General features: G+C 56.1%; 6 protein-coding genes across 6 annotated transcripts; 5 read left to right on the top strand and 1 right to left on the bottom strand.

Annotated features, from left to right (window-relative positions):
- Positions 1-2,969: 2,969 nt before the first annotated feature.
- CGR1_1 (rRNA-processing protein cgr1) lies at positions 2,970-3,451 on the top strand (the record flags this gene model as incomplete). The annotated part of the gene is made up of 3 exons (XM_071055953.1): positions 2,970-3,039; positions 3,104-3,249; positions 3,311-3,451. 3 exons carry the CDS (start codon positions 2,970-2,972, stop codon positions 3,449-3,451), a joined length of 357 nt encoding a protein of 118 aa, XP_070912054.1.
- A 691-nt stretch (positions 3,452-4,142) lies between these two features.
- MFIFM68171_00530 (uncharacterized protein) lies at positions 4,143-5,260 on the top strand (the record flags this gene model as incomplete). The annotated part of the gene is made up of 2 exons (XM_071055952.1): positions 4,143-4,543; positions 4,606-5,260. The coding sequence occupies 2 exons, from the start codon at positions 4,143-4,145 to the stop codon at positions 5,258-5,260; spliced, it is 1,056 nt and encodes a 351-aa protein (XP_070912053.1).
- Positions 5,261-6,689: 1,429 nt separating this feature from the next.
- MFIFM68171_00529 (PX domain-containing protein) lies at positions 6,690-9,947 on the top strand (the record flags this gene model as incomplete). The annotated part of the gene is made up of 8 exons (XM_071055951.1): positions 6,690-6,837; positions 6,926-7,155; positions 7,222-7,530; positions 7,586-7,886; positions 7,949-8,037; positions 8,096-8,349; positions 8,398-9,241; positions 9,297-9,947. 8 exons carry the CDS (start codon positions 6,690-6,692, stop codon positions 9,945-9,947), a joined length of 2,826 nt encoding a protein of 941 aa, XP_070912052.1.
- An 820-nt stretch (positions 9,948-10,767) lies between these two features.
- On the top strand, positions 10,768-13,089 carry SDH1 (succinate dehydrogenase flavoprotein subunit; the record flags this gene model as incomplete). Its single annotated transcript, XM_071055950.1, has 6 exons — positions 10,768-10,812; positions 10,909-10,963; positions 11,050-11,123; positions 11,191-11,519; positions 11,577-12,800; positions 12,870-13,089. The coding sequence occupies 6 exons, from the start codon at positions 10,768-10,770 to the stop codon at positions 13,087-13,089; spliced, it is 1,947 nt and encodes a 648-aa protein (XP_070912051.1).
- A 1,226-nt stretch (positions 13,090-14,315) lies between these two features.
- On the bottom strand, positions 14,316-15,282 carry MFIFM68171_00527 (BCS1 N-terminal domain-containing protein; the record flags this gene model as incomplete). The annotated part of the gene is made up of 2 exons (XM_071055949.1): positions 14,316-14,413; positions 14,508-15,282. The coding sequence occupies 2 exons, from the start codon at positions 15,280-15,282 to the stop codon at positions 14,316-14,318; spliced, it is 873 nt and encodes a 290-aa protein (XP_070912050.1).
- Positions 15,283-17,191: 1,909 nt separating this feature from the next.
- On the top strand, positions 17,192-19,807 carry MFIFM68171_00526 (Major facilitator superfamily transporter; the record flags this gene model as incomplete). Its single annotated transcript, XM_071055948.1, has 1 exon — positions 17,192-19,807. The coding sequence occupies one exon, from the start codon at positions 17,192-17,194 to the stop codon at positions 19,805-19,807; it is 2,616 nt and encodes an 871-aa protein (XP_070912049.1).
- Positions 19,808-20,612: the final 805 nt, after the last annotated feature.

Genomic DNA, 20,612 nt, shown 5'->3' with positions numbered 1-20,612 from the left:
GTCAGCGCAACCGAATGAAGCGAGCGCATGCGCGTGGCTGGCGGGAATGCCTGCTGGGTAACTTGCGACCCAGAAGACGCTTCAAGGCGACGGCTCGTGGAGAGAAGCGCAACATTAGAACGCACCATTGATCGACAACTCGGGCGGCTGCAATGACCTGGTAACAGCAGCAGACAAAGAATTAGGCAGCTAAATGCTGTTTCCAGACGAATCCAACGTGGTCAAGTATCAAAGGAGTGGACGGCCAAAGCCAGCGCAAATCTCGAAGACTTGCTGCTGGGATTGAGCCAAGTTTGCCGGGGAGTCAACAGACCGACGACGGGGTGGGTGAAGATGCGGGAGAAGCCAACGGAGACGGACGAGTGGTGAAGAGAGGGTGAACCGAAGACGCACAACACGGAAAACTTGGGGTGGGGGCTTACGGGGAGTCGCAAGCGCGGTTGCAGACAGTGTCGGGGAGGATTCGTACCGTGCGAACCCTCAGGCGGAGGAGTGTGGGTCATGGCACAGGGATGAAGGGACTGTGTTCGGAGAGTGTGTGAGCAGGTTCCGAGGTGTGCCCCAATCCACAAACCCGCAACTCCGAGCAAGACACTCATCATTGAGCCCATTCAACAGTCCAGAAGCTTAGTTCACGATGTCTAATGCCATCGATACCGTTGGCTCTGTCACAAGCGCTATCATGGAGCAAATTTGATCGGCAAGTCCGCTTCATCGTTATCACCTGGAGAACAGCCATCCCAAATTAGGAGCCCGCCGTTCTCAGTTCATCGCAATGGCGCGCTCATCCTGCCTTGGTTTGCCATCTCCCTGATGGAGAATGGCCGATACTACCATACAGTCGCAGTGCGGGGGATTCGTTAGTCACCCGCATGTATCTCTTTTCATGAGCACATATTGACGAGGGCAATACTGCGGCCACCAGAGCCAGATGCAACGATGGCTACTTGGCACGCCCATTGTTTGACTGCTCGGCATCCTCCGGGTTTGCGCGGCCTTCTCATCCCCGTCAGGCATGCCTCGAGTTGTCAGAATTAAGGTAACTCTTCCGTTCCCGAGTCAATTTCGTATCGTGTGCCACTTACGAGATGGCAGGCTACGCGATCGCCTGCGCCTCATCGCATGTCGCGTCAGGTACCCCGCTATTGCCCAATCTGGTTACAGAGGCCATGTCCCTGAGACCCGCACAACCGCATCCGGGCGCCCGCTCACAGGCTGGCTGAGACTGGGTTCCTGAAAAGCCCCTGGCCAAACCGACCAGGGTCGAAGTGCCACGGGCAGCCTTTCGAATCCTGTGCACACTGTGTATTTTTCCTGCATAAGCCATGTTTATGCCTGCCTTATCCAGCGAATTCAATTTGGGCAGCGGTGAAGGTGCAAGAGCGGAAGCGCAGGGACAGCGGGTTCGATGTTTGCTGTTCGTTCTGGCAAGTCTCCCTAGGTCGCCACGACTTTGCGTATCTAGCAGTCCGCATTCATCGGTCTGTTAGCAAGAAACAAAGGCCGGGCACTGCTAGACCCCGCACCGAGAGCACCGAGATTCAGGCTTATCAACCACGAAGAAACTCGGGGTTGGAAAGGACTTTTGTACCGACCCTACACCGATCGATTGAAGGGGAGGAAGATTCAGCGATGGATACCCGGTATTGTTGGCCACTCTGCCGAAGTTTGAGTGAGTCCTTCCGGACGAACGCAGCAAAACTCCCTGGACCTGCAGCTGGCCCCTGCCGCTAGATCGATCCCGTCGTCCAACTGCAAGCTCGAAACGCCGACCTACCGGGGGCGCACGGGCGATCCTGCATAACGCCACATACATTCAGCCGAACTCAACACGGTCAGAGAGGAACCAGATTGCTTCTGCTTCGAAAGTCGGCCACACACACACTGCAGAGGCTGCTGACAGATTGCCAGGGCAACTCTTCGGTCATCACCGGAGCAGTCAGCAGGCTTGCCAGAAGCACCGTCAACCACAGGGACGGGATCTGCGCGCCTCCAACCGTGTGTGTGTGTCCCGCCGCAAGAGAACGTCACGTCGTACACTAGGTTGTTGGCTCATTCAATGCATCAACTTAATCTTGATGTCAAGGCGCGGCTCATGGAATGCTCGGACATTGCCTTTGATGAAGCAATGTCGGTCTTTCTTTCATCCCATCCCATCCCTAACTGACCGCAGCCCTTTTTCTAACATTCATGACTTCCAGCTTTGCCTCACAGCAGATTTCCGTCGAGATCTCATCTCATCAAGGTCGCTGTAATCCTACAAAGCCACAGCTACCTGCTCAAACTGTGTGGATCCCCCGACTTTGCCCACCAGTGGAGTGTGCGGAACTCAGATACTCGAAATTGATGCCACCCTTGAATACTCGGCTCTGCACGCCGAGGTTTCAATGACGACGCATCATTTCCCCTATGGATGTCTCTCTTCCGCATCCATTCAGTTCAGAGGTCCAAGAACCGTTGCAGAAGGCTCAGCTTATACAGAACAATATCGAAGAACAATCTCTGGCTGCAAATATGCCATCGATTAGATATGAAAGATTAGCGCCTACCCCCACTCACCCGCGAAGGCGGGAGAGGATGTCACAATAACTCCAGCCACGTCGAACCCCAGCGTTGCACACTGTGAATTGTGGAAAAGTGCTTCCCTGTGCACTGCAGCCCGGGCCGTGCAGCCTACTGCAGTAATATACGGGCTATGATTGTTCCAGCTTCATCCGCAGATCGCTGGGTGGGGCGTCGCTTCAGGTCCCAGCCTCAGGTTCCAGCCTCAGGTTCCAGCCTCAGGTTCCAGCCGTAGCTGAGCGCTGCAAGACTGTTCTGCCCCGCAAAGCTCGAGAATTCTGCCCGCCCGAATTCTGCCGCCCGAATTTTCTGCCTTTCGCAGCGCGATCCTGACCGCTCTTACACTACACGCATATCCCGCCATTACCTTCCCTCGCTCTTTAAATCGGGCTATTATAATACGAACGATGTCTGCTGCAGGAATCGAAGATGCGCCCGCGGCAGCAATATCAAAGCCACTCGGGATGCGAAAGAATGGTAGGTTGATGATCATGATCACAGGTCGTTCCGTTCCAAAGAAAAATGCTCATGGGGTATACAGGCAAGCAATGGCATGCCCCAAAGAAGGCATTCCGTCCCGGATCCGGTTTGACATCGTACGAGAAGCGGGCAAAAGCACGGGTGGCACAAGCGGCTTCAAAAGCAAAGGAGAAGGAGTTGAAGGAGGAAAAGGAAGCAGAGCGACAGGTATGCATCCATTCGGGATGACGACGAACAATGGTGGTCATAGCTAATGTTGAGACTACAGAGGCGAATACAAGCGCTTAAGGAGAAGCGAGCGGCAAAGGAAGAGAAGGAACGACACGAGCAGTTGGCCGCGAAGATGCATAAGAAGAGGGTGGAAAGGTTGAAGCGCAAGGAGAAGCGCAACAAACTGCTTAATTCATGATGAGGAACGTCTTTGGTACGATGTATCAACTCGATGTTGTGGACGAGTGCGCACTTTGCGTGTTGGAACCAACATGGACGCCGCCCACTCTGATTACCCGCCTAGGAAGCAGGCGCGCAAGACCGGCTTCGAATGGAGTTGAAGGGCGTGCGTAGCCAAGGACCGGTTCAGAAAATCGCGCTTCCTCAGCAAAGGATACGCGGTCGTAACGCTATCCAGACGGAAACGGCAGCGATTAGGGCGCGAGCGTGACCCATCCGCAGGTAGGCATTGTTCAACGCTGCACTGCAGTTCATATTGCGATCGCAGGCTAGACACCTCTCTACAACGGGCTTATCTATATAACATGCTTATGGGTAGAGGCAGTGAAGCGATGGTTTAGGTACCACCCAATGTTAATTCTCGGCAAGTTAGAAGCTAAAGCATACTTGCATCAATATTGGACGTGCAAATAGCACACATTTACAGTTCGGCCGTTTCACCACAGAGATCAGGATCACATGCTTGCATAAAGTCTGGTGATGGTGACGCACGCCGCCAACCATGCTCTGCCCCACCCCACCCTGGGACGTCTGGCTTCTGGCATTGGGCTTTCGCAAGCCACTGTCAAAAGCCTCCGCTGTCATTGCACCACTCGCCATCCAATACCGCCAATCAACAGGAAACCAGAGCCGATTAGAGCATTCATATGATGACCCAAAATGGTCCCGATGCATTCAAATCGTCGTCACTGGGCCGCCCACGGCATCAGATAACCCGGTCTATATCCGAGATCTCGTCGCCGATCCGCCTGCATCGTCACCATTCGCATCGCGCGACTAAGGAGAGAGAGCGAGACACACGCAGCCCGGTCGCGCAGTCTGCGGTGCCGGTTGGGCAAGGCAGACGATCGTTCGAGGGGCCACGGTCCGAGGGAGTGACGCCAAACCTCAGCCCGAATGCAAGCAGGCGGACGAGCATTCTTTATCCCACGACAGATGAAGTGATGTCTGCGCTTGCAGCTATGTCCCATGCTGCGCCAGCGCCAGCGATGAAGAGCGAAAAGGATCATGAGTTGATCAGGGAGCAGCAGAGAGCTGTAGTCCGAGAGAGGTTAGTTCGCCGCCGTACTGCTCGCATACTCGAGTAAAGCCGTCGATTGACCAACTCTCCAGTGGCCTACAGCGATCGCTGGCCGAGCTGGAGACATTTGCCAGCGCGACGACTAAACAGCTCGATGAGACATGCTATTTGTTCCTCGAGAGACTAAGCGCACTACAGGGCACAATCGCAGCCCTACAGGAGCTTGCCGGGCTCTCCCAACAACTAAATAACAACTTCAGTACAGAGACTGAGGAATTAGTTACGGACATCACCTCGCAACTGGACGCATTCGGGCAGTTCGAGGACCAGCAGAAGCGAATTGAGTCACTACAAAGCCGTATCAACACGGGACGAGAGAGCATCAGGGCTCTGAGCGGCCGGGTCGACACGGTGCGAGATCGCATCGAGAGCTGGGAGCGCGCCGACAGGGAATGGCAAGAAAAGACTAGGAAGCGCCTCAAGGCTTTCTGGGTGGTCACATCCGTCATCTTCCTGGTGGTCTTGTTATTTGTAGGCGCCCAGTATGCGCCCGAGAGTTTGGAACAGACTACCACCCGTATCGCCGCCGACGGATTGAATACCTTGGAGGATGTCGCCACGACGAAGGTAGATAAGCTCTGGAGCTCAAAAGTCGCCGAAACACAGGGAATTGGCAGGGCGCTGAACGAGTCGGAGCCTGTGGCGACCCAATCCGGTGGGGTTGAAGAGCTGTTTGATGAGTTGTGAGGACGTTGTACGATTGGTAGGAACTCTCGTGCCACGCAGCGGGCCTAGACGCATGGTTCTGGTTTGTTTACTTTGTCATAACTTGATACCCACACACAGGGACGGAACATTATTTAATAGTGTATAAAACAGCGACTCGGCATCAGGTGTTGTGAACTCTTCCTGTAGTACACTACAAAACGTTGAGCACAGTCCAGCAATAGACCCCTATTCGCCTAAGTACATACCAGAGCGATTAGCAAGACTATGCCTAGTCAGTGCAACTCGCAAATCCTACACAACAGTGAAGATTCTTGGCTTTACATTGTTCTTTTCCTTTCAGATCTTCTGTTCATAGAATTGGTCCTGTTCAACCCGGCACCGCAGTCGAAGATATCCCAACCGGCAGTTGGCCAGCTCCTGGCAATACCCATCTCGCAGGGGTGCCCAAAGCAACCAGGATGCTGCCCCACTGTTTAAGAGGCCTCTCGCAGAGGGCCCACTCACTGCGGCAGATCACAAAATGGAACCAAACCCTTGAATGTGTCACAAGAGGCCGAGAGACATGACCCAGATGTTTCTCTACACTGATTCTCCCGTTTCGGCCATGAACATAGTGTAGAACCTTTGCACACTCAAGATCCAATATACTAAATCCGAGGGGGGGACCGGCCAGCCGCGTAGCCTGAGGCCTGTCGGCTCCAAAGTGCCATGGGTGTTGGTGTCGCATGGGACGTCATCAGGGACTGCGGGCTTGGGGTTCACCTGCGCCACCAGCCCAATGCGTCATCGCGGACCAGCAGACTAAGCGCTAATACACATATTGATTTGACACGGCCGCTGCAAAGTGCAGACGAACCAGCAGCCCAGCACCAGCAACGGTCAGCGGTCGTCGAGAGAAGACCTCTATGGCAGGGTTCACGAAACCGATGCCTGATTGCTGACTTGTAACCGTTCCTGTCCGTTGATCTATATCTCCGCCTGCGGGTCCCCATCATCCAGTGGACGTCGCAGCGCGTCCTCGAAAAGACCAATCCCTTACTGGCCAAGGCTTGGGACCCTATCTTTTTTTCTCGTCTGGGATCTTGCTTTCTCAGTCTCAGTCTCTCCTACATCTACGGATCCTTGTGCCCCCTGAGTCCGACCCGGTGTGTTGGTTTCGCTCCTTGACCCTCCTACAAGCGCCGAAACGGTGACGTGCCGCGCGCGTGCCACCACCAGAAACGGCACACTCATCGCAGTCGCATTCCATACCCAGTCCCAGTGCGATTCGCGCTTACCAGGGTGCAATCCTACCCCGCCATAAGGCGCCGTAGGGATCCTTAGCCCCGACCTTAGCTCTGAAATAGGGAGCAGGTTCTGACAGACAACAAGCCTGAAAGAGCTGCGAGCACCTAGATCGCCGGGCGGAAACCAGAACACTTTCCTATTCCTGGCAACCCAAACGACAATGGTTCCCGACGCCGACCTCGACAAAAGAGCCAATGCCACAGAAGGCAACTCCGGTACAGTGCGGCCTGGTCAGTCCAGCGAGCTGCCCCTCCGGACAACATCTGCACCGACGCCGGCCCAGAACTTGACAGGAAAGCAAGAACATTGTTAGTCTGCCTGCGCCATCGCGTCGCCCCCCTCCTGCTATCCCATCTGGCATGTGCTGACTGGATCCTCTCTTGATCGTCGTATTAGACTTGAAGCGAGAGCTCATCTCGGAGCAGGTCAAATGGGAAGTGTCGGAGCTCAACTCGCCCACGGCGCTCCGGCGGTTCGGTGCCCCGTTCAAGTCCGATTTTGGGGAAGTATCGCCGCTAGATTCAGAATTACCGATCTTGAGATACATCTTCGTCCACCATGTCCGGGAGTTCCCGTTCCTAGACAAGGCGAGGGAGAAAGAGTTTTGGCAAGATAAACTGCAGGTGGTGAGTTTCGTCGTTACTCGGTATGGGATCGCTGGTCCGGATAGGGGCTAATGTGCGTGGACCAAGTTTCTTGAGTCGTTTGCCAGCAAGCATATCTCGTCCTCAGAAGACCGCCTCGAGGAGACCAAGAGGAGGAAGCTTGCTACCAAAGCTACAAAGTTGGTTGAGCTCATGATGGTGTCGGGAATCCCGACGTCTTCCGGTTTCGAGGAGCGAATTAGGTTTTCGGAACTTGAAATCGTTGATGCCAATGCGATCGACACGGGCGTCCTCTCGACATTGCCCGAGGGGAATTACTTGAATGGGTGGGATGTCAACGTCGCTGGTGTCCGTATCATCTCGGTCAAGAGGAAGATCCGACATCATCAGCATGCTGTGGGTTTCTCTACGGGCAAGGCGGCCGTCTCTCCCGCTAACCAGCGGTACATAGGAATTCCTACTCCGGGTCAAGAGGAAGAGCGGCTCAGATTACTATGTCGGTCGACGATACGGTGACTTCGCCCGGCTGTACAAGCGATTACGGACCGAGTTGCCGGGCAAGGTCCTCCCTCCGCTCCCTAAGAAGAACAAGTCAAGCACGACTACGTCCGGCGCGGTGGGGGACCCTGGTGGTGGGAACCACTCCGAGACTTCGTCCATCTCGTCAGCTTCGACGCACTACCCCAGCAGTCCCGTAGTCAATGGCTCCGAACAACAAAGCGGGAACTCCCAGAAGCTTTTATCCGTAAAAGGTTGGTCGCGGTCAAAACATCCCCCCGGGGAGTGGTCATATACTCATCACATAGCTGCACAGGCTATCGCTCAAGCGGTAAACTCTCTCCTCGGGCATCGTTCGACGGCAGGCCGTCCAGCCCGTCGATCCTCAGTTCCCGAACTCAAGAGGTATTGTTTTCTGAAAGGTGGGGTAAGACAATTCAGGACCGCAAACTAATTGTTTCAGAGCATTGTGCTGCATAGAGAGAACCAGAGAATATCATTGCGCGCCTTTCTACGCTCTCTGCTACACAACCCCCAGATAGCCAATACGAAGGCGATGGAAGAGTTCTTGACGACAGACCCAACAACACCGGCAGACGAGGACATCGAGGACATTACGCGACGGAAAAACTTGGACCAGAAGCGGGTAGAAGAGCAGAAGCGGTTCTACGAAGTTGCAAGGAGGCGCGCGGCGGAGCTGGACGTTTACATGGAACAGTGGGTCCATCACACTCGCCGTACGCATTGGTACTGACCTATGTTTAGATTCCGGCAGGACATTGTGGAACGCAATGGCTTGACGATGCTTTTCAAGGAGATCAAAGAGAAGGAGACGATCCAAGACCTGAGCTTGCAATATCAGAAATTTGCCGAATGGCTGCGGATCGAGGTCGCGGCAACCATCTATCACCTCTTCCTGGCCGAGGACAACTCCCCAGAATTATTTGCACAGGCAAAGAGGATACACTCACTAATCCCGTACACGATCGTGAAGAACGTTATCCGGGTCGCCAACCCGGCAGCCGTCATGTCGAGCATTCTAGACATCTTCCTAGCCCAGCCTTTTGGCACGAGGTCTCTGATGCAACGCATCTTCTCGCTGACTCTACACGACGGCATAAAAAGTTTTCAGCGGTCGATTGACGCGCTCGCCGACAAGATCGGGGATGCCGTGTTTGTTGAAAAGCTGAAGGCATTTACCGATGCGGACGAGCCGATCAAGGCTACCATCAGGGAGGAGGCCGCCAGTGATGATATCGACATCATTGTTGCCATCCTCAGATCGGACCTCATCGCTCCTTCGCTTAAACCCGAGCAAATCGAGCGGCTCTTCAACGCATATGTGGCTTTCAACAATGCGGTAGAGAACATTGACGAAGAACTCCGGCAGGGAGCAGAGCTCTTCTCGTACCTCAAGCAGCTCTTGAAGTTGTACCTGCGGCAAAGGGACAAGGCTATGATGCTGAGCCTCATTGAGGAGCCCGTCACTCTGCAATTGTTCCGGGACTTGTTTACCATCTTTTACGAACCGCTCGTGAGGGTTTACAAATCGGCCAACGTGTACAACAGCGTGACGGACTTTGCCCTCTTCATCGACGACCTGATCCAGGTGAGTATCCAACAACCACCGCTAGGCTGCTGTGACTAACACGGGATTTACCTAGGTTGTCGAGAGGTGCCGGGAACAGGATGCTTCAGCAGATCCCAACCAAACTGTGCAGGCTTTTATCGATCTCTGCCAGCGCCACGAGCACCACTTTTACAAGTTTGTCCATGAAGTCCATACACACGACAACGGCTTGTTTACACAATTAATGGGGTGGATCGAGGGGATCCTGGAATTCCTCAGACACGGTCCGAAGAATGGCAGCCTCGACATGAATGCGCTGTTCGAAGGCGCCACGAGCAGCGGTGTCATCAATCGAGAGAAGGCAATCGAGGAGATAGATAAGCTCATTGCATGGCAGGAGGCGCGGAAGAAGTGGCACCACGACAAGACGAGGCAAAAGATGGCGGCGGAGGGTGCCCCCGGGACAGGGGAAGGGTTGCCCGGGGCGATGTCATTCAGGTCAAGTGACTTTGGCCTCGACCAGGACGACCTGGACGATATGGCGTATGATGACGATTCGGAAAGTGAGGCCGAGGCGGAAGCCGAAGACGAGCTGGATCCTATCGAAGCCGAGCGACGGCGAAGGACTAGGAGGCAAGATCGGCTGCGGCGCAATGCTGGAGAGCCTGCGAAGCCAGAGGTGTCCGAGGTGCACAAACTGAAGGAGAATTTCTTGGTCATGCTTCGGATGGTGCTCGCTGAGTAGACGCTTATCACATAGAAAGGCTGGTGTTATCACATTGGAGTTATGTCGGGTTTGCTATTCAAGAGGGCGGTTTATCGATAGACTCTTTAGGTCGTGTGGATTTTGCGGTTGGCATCACGGCATATAGTCGCCAGAATAACCCGTGCATCACGGTTGGGCTACTTCAACCAAGCAGTAGAAGTCTAGAGGCTTTGCAACGGGATCTTACAACTCCCCATGTGGTGCTCTGGTGTGCGGTGTAAGACGGGTTGTGGCACCTGGCAGCATATGGTAGAGTATGCCGAGGATGCTGGGTGCTCATGACCCGCACACATGCGTCTCTCCCCCCGTTGCCGCATCCGACGGCGCGGCAACCTCAGGGTGGTGCGTTAACATAGATTACAGCGGGCATTGGGGCGTCCCTCGAAGCTGTGTAATTGTATATGGTCTAATGAGAGCTATCCATCGTCAATGTGTGCAACAGTCCGATGCAGTGGGCAGCACTTGACTGTCAAAAGCAGGATACCAGATCCCCAGTCTCAATCCGAGGCAGACATATCATTGGTCACCCAGCCCCGAGGTGGCAGCCGGTGGCCGGCAGAGGGCCTTGGTGGGGTTCAGTAGGCCCGGTGGCGCCCCTTGCTACACACAGTTTCTGGTGGATTTGGACGCGGGCCTCGCCGGCAACTCGGGTAATCAGCTTCCGCTGATTGGTCCAGCTGCCAACAGCTCTGGCGTGCCGGGTCTTGGAACCGTCGAGCAACCGCATTGGCATTGGAAGAGAGGCTCAAATATTTCCCTGATGCTCACCACCTCGCCCTTCAGATCCCGTTAATTGACAATGGCTTCCTCAATGGCTTGGAGACGACTAGCCGCGGCGCCGGCGGTGAGTATCCCCTTGCTCTTCATTCCACATCCGGCCGAGCTTCTTATCCGTCTCGTTTTTGCGCGCAGAAGAAACGGCTAACCCGAGGTTCGGCAGCTCTCGCGTGCCTCCAGAGCCCCGATCCGGGCGTTTTCCACAACGCGGCCGGCTGGTATGTCGAACCACTCCCCGGGCACACGGCATCGCTGCCGGCCTGCTTGTGTGAATAGAGCGACTGACATGTGTCTACGTCTGCAGCCCGCGTCATCGCAAACGGGCCGCTCCGTGCAAAGGAAGCGTCACCCTTCGTCAGCAGCAAGTACCCGGTCATCGTACGTCACCTCGGCTGGCATTCGCACATTTTGATCCGGCAAAACCAATTGACGCTGGATGGCTTAGGACCATGAGTACGATGCGATCGTTGTCGGTGCCGGTGGTGCCGGTCTGCGTGCTGCCTTCGGTCTTGCCGAGGCCGGTTTCAACACGGCGTGCATTTCCAAGCTCTTCCCCACAAGAAGTCACACGGTCGCCGCCCAGGGCGGTATCAACGCCGCGCTCGGCAACATGCACGAGGATGACTGGAGATGGCACATGTACGACACAGTCAAGGGCTCTGACTGGCTCGGTGACCAAGACGCCATTCACTACATGACGCGCGAGGCCCCCGCTTCCATCATCGAGCTCGAGAACTATGGCTGCCCGTTTTCCCGAACCGAGGACGGCAAGATGTAAGTGGCATCTGACCCGCGGCGCAAAGAGGGCGTAAAGGCTCACAGGCTCTGCAGCTACCAGCGTGCCTTTGGTGGTCAGTCCCAGAAGTATGGCAAGGGTGGCCAGGCGTACCGCTGCTGCGCCGCCGCCGATCGTACCGGTCATGCTCTCCTCCACACTCTCTACGGCCAGTCTCTGAGGCACAAGACCAACTACTTCATCGAGTACTTCGCCATCGACCTGATCATGCAGGATGGCGAGTGCCGCGGCGTCCTGGCCTACAACCAGGAGGACGGCACTCTCCACCGTTTCCTGGCTAACAACACCGTCCTGGCCACCGGTGGCTACGGCCGCGCCTACTTCAGCTGCACCTCGGCCCACACCTGCACGGGTGATGGCATGGCCATGGTTGCCCGTGCCGGCCTGCCCAACCAGGATCTCGAGTTCGTCCAGTTCCACCCCACTGGTATCTACGGAGCCGGCTGCCTGATCACCGAGGGTGCTCGTGGCGAGGGTGGCTACCTTCTCAACTCCGAGGGCGAGCGCTTCATGGAGAGGTATGCTCCCACCGCCAAGGATCTTGCCAGCCGTGATGTCGTCTCGCGTTCCATGACCATGGAGATCCGGGATGGCCGCGGTGTCGGTGCCGAGAAGGATCACATCTACCTCCAGCTCAGCCATCTCCCCGCCGAGATCCTTGCCGAGCGTCTCCCTGGTATCTCTGAAACTGCCGGCATCTTTGCTGGCGTCGACGTCCGCAAGCAGCCCATTCCCGTATTGCCCACTGTTCACTACAACATGGGTGGTATTCCTACTCGTTACACTGGTGAAGTCCTTACGGTCGATGAGCAGGGCAATGACAAGGTTGTCCCTGGTCTCTTTGCCTGCGGTGAGGCTGCTTGCGTCTCGGTCCACGGCGCCAACCGGTTGGGAGCCAACTCTCTGCTCGACCTGGTCGTCTTCGGTCGTGCCGTCTCGCACACCATCCGCGACAACTTCACTCCCGGCGCGCCCCTGAAGCCCGTCGAGGCCGATGCCGGCGCCGAGTCGATTGAGGTTCTGGACAAGATTCGCACCGCTGACGGCCCCAAGAGCACAGCTGAGATCCGTCTCGCCATGCAGAAGACTATGCAGAGAGACGTCAGCGTTTTCCGCACCCAGGAGAGCTTGGACGAGGGCGTTGAGAAGATCACCGAGGTCGACCAGATGTTCTCGCAGGTCGGCATCAAAGACCGCAGCATGATCTGGAACTCTGACTTGGTTGAGACGCTCGAGCTCCGGAACCTACTCACTTGCGCGTAAGTAGGCCCTGTTCGACCGGGGGTTGTGGAGCATTATGTTGAACGAAATACTGACGGGAGGAACAGTACGCAGACGGCCGTTGCCGCAGCAGCCAGAAAGGAGTCCCGGGGCGCCCACGCCCGTGAGGACTACCCCGAACGTGATGATGAGAACTGGATGAAGCACACGCTCAGCTGGCAGAAGACGCCGCACGGCAAGATCGACCTCAAGTACCGCCGCGTCATCGGTACTACCCTGGACGAGAAGGAGTGCGCTCCGGTTCCTCCGTTCAAGCGTGTCTACTAAGGGAAGCAGTTGGGAGGATGTCGTATCGAACTGGCCAGTTGGAGCTGCTGGACTACGCGTGGGGAGGCTTGTAGTGGCGTTCAGCGACGAAGAGAAGAGTTGTCGTCGTCTTGTCTGGGATGGAGATGATCGCATCGAGAGTCCAAAACGGGAACGGGGAAGGAAACCGGGGTGGCCGAAGTGAGGGGAAGTGAGTGGAGGACAATAATCCTTCTGCCCTTCCATCCATGGTCGTTGGGGAGGGCCAACTGTCTGAGGAATTTCCGCCGCTAAGCAAAGCACCCTTCCACTATCTCCTTTCCTTGTGTCCTGTTTGTTTGGAACTGCGTTGGAGGCTTATTCAAGAAGTGTAGAACAGATAAGGTTGGGTTGGCTGGATACTCACTGTGTAAACCATTTTTTGCTTTTTCTTCTGGCGGCTTCTTATTTGGGTCGTCCGTGTATACAGACCAACAAAAACAGACAGACGGGAGACGGGGGAGATATGAAGGCGGGAGGGGGCAAATGCATGTAGCTGATATTGCATATTATCTGATGGGTAACGAGTGTGATGTTTGCTGTGAGAGTAGATCACATGGATGGCTGGGACCGAGGCTCGTGAAACACTCACCACCCGCGAGACACGATTGCGTATCCGATGCGACGTTGACGATTGGGATACTGTGGGCTGTGTTGACTTGCTGTTGTGAGGCTTGCAGTGGGTTCTCATCCACTTGCCAGAGAGCGCTTGAGCGCCACTCTTGTTATCACGCCAGGAAACGGCTGAAGCAAAAGAGTATATAAATAGGTTTTGGAGTATAACTGGGCTAGATGGCTTCTTCTATTATTATTGTCTCCTTTGCTCTTATCCGCGCTCATTCGACTCTTGCTTACTATCGGCCCGCTCCAACCGAGGCCGCGGGCAATATCATACGACTTCTGGGCATGTGCGCTGATTTCCTGGACGGGATATATGCAAAGATGGAGCAACACCATGTCAGGTAAGTACCAGGTATTGTTTATGCGTCTCATCCCATCCCATTTGATTTAATGTGTAGGAAATCAATGGCTTTTGTTCCTTTACAAGCGCAGTGAAACCGTTCCGTTTTTCTTTCCAAAGCAGTCGCTTGATGTTCGAAGAACCTCCGTACACTAGACTCGGGAATCCCATCGCCGTACGCCATCTTTTCCAACAAGGAAATCCTTCATTCCGCCATCAATTCAAACCAAAGGGCAACGCTCATATCTCAAGGCTGTGGCTCGGGCTGGATCTCTACCTGTTCCGCAATGGTATACCAAATGGCCGCCTCGATGATCCGGTAGACTATCCGCAAATCGCTCTCATCTGGGACACACTCGCTCAGCATCATGGTCACCTCTGCTCATTACATTTCATCTCGGAGCACAAAACCAAAACGAGGAAACTTGGCATGACCCACCTCTAGGCGCGTAAATCATGGTGAAGGTGGTGGGCACGGGGCTCCGGATCCAGCCCTTCCAGGCCATGGGGTGGCGCTGGCCCCAGCCCTTCTCGAGCACCTCCTTGATGTCGTCCGGGTGCAGGTTCAGGTGCATGGAGCGGTCCGACGTGTGGATGTGGCAGATTTCGCCGTTGCCGCACACGTTGAGCGGGTGCCGCGCGAAGAGGGCGAAGCCGTGCTTCTCGAGGCACGACGTAGCCGTCACGAACTTGGCGGGCGCCCGCGCCCCGAGCGCCTCGAGCGCGGCCCGCAGCTGGCCGTAGGCCCGCGCCGCGCCGTGCTGGTTGAGCTGGCGCTGCGGCGCCAGGCCGGCCACGATGGGCCGCGGCCCCGGGCGGTAGGGGAGGTTGCTGAGGATGCCGGCCGCGGGTTTCTGCGCGGGGTCCCGCGGGGGCGGGTTGAAGGGGTCGCGCAGGGTGAAGAGGCGGTACCAGGTCAGGCGCGCGTAGCCCGACGGGGTGGGCGGCGTCCCGCCGGGGCCGAGTTTGAGGAAGTTGAGGTAGTCGTTGTGGATGAGGAGGGCTAGGGGGACGAAGACGATGAGGAATTCGAGGAAGAGGCGGTCTACGAAGTGCATGCCGAGGACGAGTAGCACCGAGACGGCTAGGAGGGCCGCGGCGTCGAGCGTGATGTAGAAAGGGTCCTGCCGGATGACCATGTTGATGGCGACCTGGCTGGACTCATCCGCCGCGGGGGGCGCCTTTTGGCCTTCGGTGGTGACAGTGAGAGACATTTCTGCGGTGGAGTCTGAGCTCGGGATCCGTTTCTGATCTTGTGGTATGGGACTAGATGGGTATGAACTGGATCGTCGGCACTACCAAGAACCAGGCGTAGGCCATCTAATGCCTTCGACTAAGTAGGTTGATGGGTGGGCGAGGGGGGTGAGCGAGTAAGGGTGGAAGACACGATCTGCTTCTGGCTGTCAAAGGTCAGGCCCGTTACGAAGTTGCACTGCGGCGAGGAGAATGGAAGAGGGGACCAGAGAAGCAGCGATAGTGAGACAAACGGGATGACACGGGAGTCTTGGAGGAGCAGCGCCCGCATATTCACCCAGTCCGATCGTGCGAATCACCACACGAGCTTTGCCACGCCAATCTGCATATATCGTCTCTCGACATTGGAATGAAGATGGGAGTGGGATGTGGACTATGTTATGCGGTCACCATGCGTCCAGCAGGTCCACAAGACTCTGGGTCAAGTTCTGCGGCTGCACACTTCCGTCACTCTGCCGAGTAAAAAAAGCAACTGGGTTCCAGCCGGACAAGAAAGGTACGGTACCTAGTATAAAATGCGCCGGGTGGTTATCCCCAAGGCATGGGTATTTGCACACTGGTCTCTAGGACTTTGAGTCGCGGTTTGATGGATCGGGTCCGTCGTCCATGTGCTCATGATGTCTTGCTCAGCAAAACGGTTGGTAGCAGTATCGAAGATACTATGCCGGTGCCGATCACACCCGATGACGTTACTAGAAAGCGGGCTCTATTATGTACGCTCCACGCTTTGTTCTCCAGTGGCTAGTTGCTCTCGCGCAACTGATGGGCTGGTTGAGCTCCTGCCCTGTAATGATTGCTCGTCCGTTTGTTTGTGCGATGATCCCCAGCGTGTCTCTGCAGGACGCTTCAACTGCATCGCCACTAACTGGAGCGGTCGATTCAGATGAGTCAGATGATATAGGAATCCAGTGAGGGCCGCCCGATTCGCCCGCAATGGTGCCGCAATAGTGCTCTGATGCCCACATCCGACATGGTTTGGACGAATGACCTCAGGCCTGGAACGATGTGGCTTTCTCAGTGCAAGCAAGCCCAGAGTCCGGACCGCCTGGAAAGGGAAATCCGAAATGCCTTCTTCGCTGATGGTCACATGTTTTGGTGCGTGTGAAAGTGCGAACGCTACACTGCATAGTAGGTAATGCGAGTCGTCAAATTGGGACGATACCTTACTTCGTAGAGAGGTGCATCTGGCGGCGACGTCATTTCTCGATTTGGACGGTCCCAGCTTTGTCTGGAGAGAGAGAGGTGCCCGGATAATGGAGGGGTTGGTACCCGATGCTCCACCCTTCCAAGTGAGTACGGGGAAGGAAAGGGCTCCAACGCTTGTGGCTTAGAAGGGGGAGGGTTTTTGGCTGCGGCGCAGGACACCTGCACCAGCCCTAGCCCCAGCACCCCGCACCCCTCCCCAGCTCGAGTAAGCGCCCTGTGGTTGCTCAGCAACCTCGTAAACATGGACATCAACAATCCCACGAAGAATGGCCAATCAGCGACGACGAAGGATGCACTCCTATGTTGCTATCAACTTGCCACTGCCCAAGGGCTTCGCTTATGCAATCCGGCTTCCAAGATATCCTCAATATCGGCGTGCAACTATTCCTTGTATAATTCTGCAATTTGTGCAAGACGGACACCCCGCACCGTCCGACAGACAACACCAGCACGCTCGGTAAGAGGGAGGTTCAGAGACACAAACTGTTGCCCGTGTCTCGGGCAGAATCGCAAAAGGCGCACAGCGCCTGTGTGGTCAGTCGGAACCTCGAAGGGGCGCCGGCAGCCTCACTCCGTTTCTCGGTAAGGAGAACAATTTGTTGCTTCACAATGGCATTTCATTGACCCGCATTGCCGCTAGCAAACGGTATCGCGATCGCCGAGATGGGACTACTACCTCTGGGTTTCCTGCGCTCGCGGGAGGCCAATCGGCCAAAACTACCTCTATACAAAGAACTGCCCCCTTCAAAATCACGGACACGCCGCACGCCGCGCTCTCCAATCAAGGAACGCTACTCGGACGCGGACGATTCGTCAGACGACGACTCAGATGATGGCGACTACAGCGACGATTCGGCGTCGTCATCTCCCAGTTCGGGAAGCTCCAGACGGACTTCCTCCTCGGTCTCGTCTGCCGCTGCGCTCATGCCCTTAAAGCGGCCGGTGGCTGCTGCTACGCGACGGCCTGTCCGGAGATATCTTTACCGGCTGCCGAACAGGGTCATACGGTACCTGTGTATTGGCATGATTTCCACCATCATCATATTCATCTCGCTTCTGGTCCGCGCGAGCCATCTAGAGAATAAGAGGATAGCAGAAGGCAAGGTGGACAAGAAGCCGGCAGACCCGCCCCCACCTTGGGAGCAGTTCGAATTCCTCACGAGATATTATGGCGGTGTCAGAACCCTGATTCCCTTGGCCGATAACGCGCCACAGTACCCACGTCTCGGCGAGGAGGGTCCCTACAACGCCACTCAGCCGCAGCGCCAGGAGTTAGAAGGACAAGAGACTGCACATCCTCCTATTGAGACAAGGGCTGTGCCGCCAAGCAAGGCCTTCACCAGCTATGCAAACGCCCGTCTTCCAAAGACGGGAGACGGGATCCACGAGTGCTTCGTGGATAGTCAGAACAAGGTCAAGGTACCGCCGGTCCGTTACCTCGAGGGGCGGCCAAACGGCTTCCCCGACAACATCCTCGGCTCCTACGAACTGCTTTCGCTCCCAGAGGACATTTGCTTCGACCGGTATGGTAGGTTCGGGCCTTACGGCTACGGCTATTCCATCAGAACGGGGGGCCTCGGTCTCGGCGAGCATGGCGAGCGAGAGGGCGCCGATGCCGTCTGGGAAACCGTCAGGCAGGTCGACTGGCGCACCGTGGACTGGGCGGCTGCTCAGCGTCGCTGCTATGAGGCCAATGCCGACCGATACAAGCCGTTAGCAACTCGCAATCCGCCTCCGCACGGCTTCTACATTGGCGAGGGCCTTGAGGGCTCTCAGCTGAAGGCACGGGGCGCGGTAGAGGATGAATCGCAGCCGATCGAGCCTGCAGAGGAGAAGCCCAAGGGTGACACGGCAAGAACCGCCATTGTCATCCGGTGTTGGGACGAATTCGCCTGGAAAGAAGAGGACGTTATGAACCTACGCGCCCTCATCTCTGAGCTGTCGCTCGCCTCTGGCGGCCGCTACGACGTCCATCTTTTGGTGCAGGTGCGGAACGACGGTCGGAATCCCGTCTGGGCGGACGACGAGACGTACCGCCGCCGCATCAACGAGACTGTTCCCGAGGAGTTCCGCGGGATTGCTACGCTGTGGTCGGAGACGCAGATGCTCGCCGTCTACCAGGGTATCGTCGATCTCTGGACCAGAGGGCCCGATCTCCCTGTCCACGGCTCGTACCGCGGTCTCCAGATGGCAATGCAGTATTTCGCCTATAACCATCCCGAGTATGATCACTTCTGGCAGTGGGAGATGGACATCCGCTACACGGGCCACTACCACGACTTGCTCTCCAAATTGGAGCTCTGGGCCAAGGAACAGCCCCGCAAGGGCCTCTGGGAGCGCAACTCGCGCTTCTACATGCCCTACGTCCACGGCTCCTGGGAGGACTTCAAGCAGATGGCGCGCGTGCAAACCGAGCACGGCACCGTCGGAGCCGACAACATGTGGGACAGAATCCCGGGCGCCAAAACAGGCGACAGGGCCTTGCCCCAACAAATCTCGCGCGGCGAGCAGAGCATCTGGGGGCCCCAGCGGCCCCTTGACGAAAATGATTGGTTCGAGCACGAGCACGACCCGGTCCCGCCCACCACGTACGAGCGCGACAAGTACGTGTGGGGGGTAGGCGAGGAGGCCGACCTCCTCACGCTCAGCCCCATCTTCGATCCGGAGGGCACGAGCTGGAAGCTGGCCGACGACATCACGGGATACAATGAGACAGGCGGGATAGGCAAGCCGCCGCGGCGAGCGCAGATCATCACAGCCTCGCGCATGTCGCGCCGCCTGCTGCTCGCCATGCACCGCGAGACAGCCTTCAAGAAGCACCATGCCTTCCCCGAGATGTGGCCCGCCACCGTCGCGCTCCACCACGGCCTCAAGGCCGTCTTCGTCCCGCACCCCGTCTTTGTCGACCGCGCCTGGCCCCCAGAGTACATGGCGCGCGTGCTCAACGGCGGCCGGAACGGCGCCTCGGGCGGCGGGCGAATGTCCGTCTACGGGGACCGCGAGCACAACATGAAGGGACTGACGTGGTTCTATAATGCCGGGTTCCCGAGTAATCTGTACCGGCGCTGGCTGGGCCTGCGCGTGAACAACGATGGTGGGGAGGAGTTTGAGCTGACGACGGATCAGAGCATGGATGACTTGACAGTCGGCACCATGCGCGGCGGTGAGGGCCGCATGTGTCTGCCGCCGATGCTGTTGCATCCTGTCAAGGAGGTTGAGTTGCCCGTTGAGCAGCATGCAGAGGAGGTTGCCGCTTCGGTGTCGGATCCTGCGGCGTGAGCCACAGGGTGGCGGTCTTGGTGGTTGGGTGTTTTCTGGTGGTTGTTTCCGTTTCACGTTTATGGCTTCGGTTAGGCGTTGGGGTACATTGCTGGGCAAGGAGAGGATGAGTTTTCATGAAAGGGGGCGCTGCATATGTTGTGTGAACGCATGATGAACACGTACCTTCCTATGTTCCCGTGTATATGGGCAATATTACGTACCTAGAGCAAGATGTAGAATCCAAGATATTCCCGGTCGCCGTCTATAATCGAACGGAACATATCATACCCGTGACTTGGAAGAGACTCAAACCATCACGTGCATATCACACCCCCAACTTGAAAGAGACTCCAACTTTCATGTGAAATGTCGGCGCCGGCGCATGTGAGCAACAGAACCATGTACCCTTCCCTGACTCCGTCATAGATATAGAAGTTCCGCAGCTCTGCATTTCGACCTCCCCCGATGAACACTGTAGTCTACAGTAGCCTAACGGTTAAAGGGGGAGGTTAGCCCACACTATGCTACGCTGACCCTGCCGTGATGTTCCCTGTTCGATCCCGAGTACATGACTGAAAAAAAAAAAAAAAAAAAAAAGGAAAAAAAAAAGGAAAAAAGGACTTAAAAGGAAGGAAAAACAGAAAAGAAAAAAAAAAAAGAGAGAGAGAGAGAAACCCTAGAAAAGAATGATAGAAAAGAATATAAATAATTAAAAACATAATTAAAAAAAAAAAAGTGTAGCCCACCTAGTAACGCGAAGTAAAACCCTACCTGCGGTTTTCGTAGCCAGCTACCTCCCTCAAAAGGGGGCTAGCTGGTGAGC

Source organism: Madurella fahalii (assembly GCF_045866475.1).
Source record: "Madurella fahalii IFM 68171 DNA, scaffold_1, whole genome shotgun sequence".
In the NCBI taxonomy this organism is placed as follows: Eukaryota; Fungi; Ascomycota; class Sordariomycetes; order Sordariales; genus Madurella; species Madurella fahalii.
The sequence above is the reverse complement of the archived record's forward strand: the minus strand, read 5'-3'. Positions and strand labels throughout refer to the sequence as shown.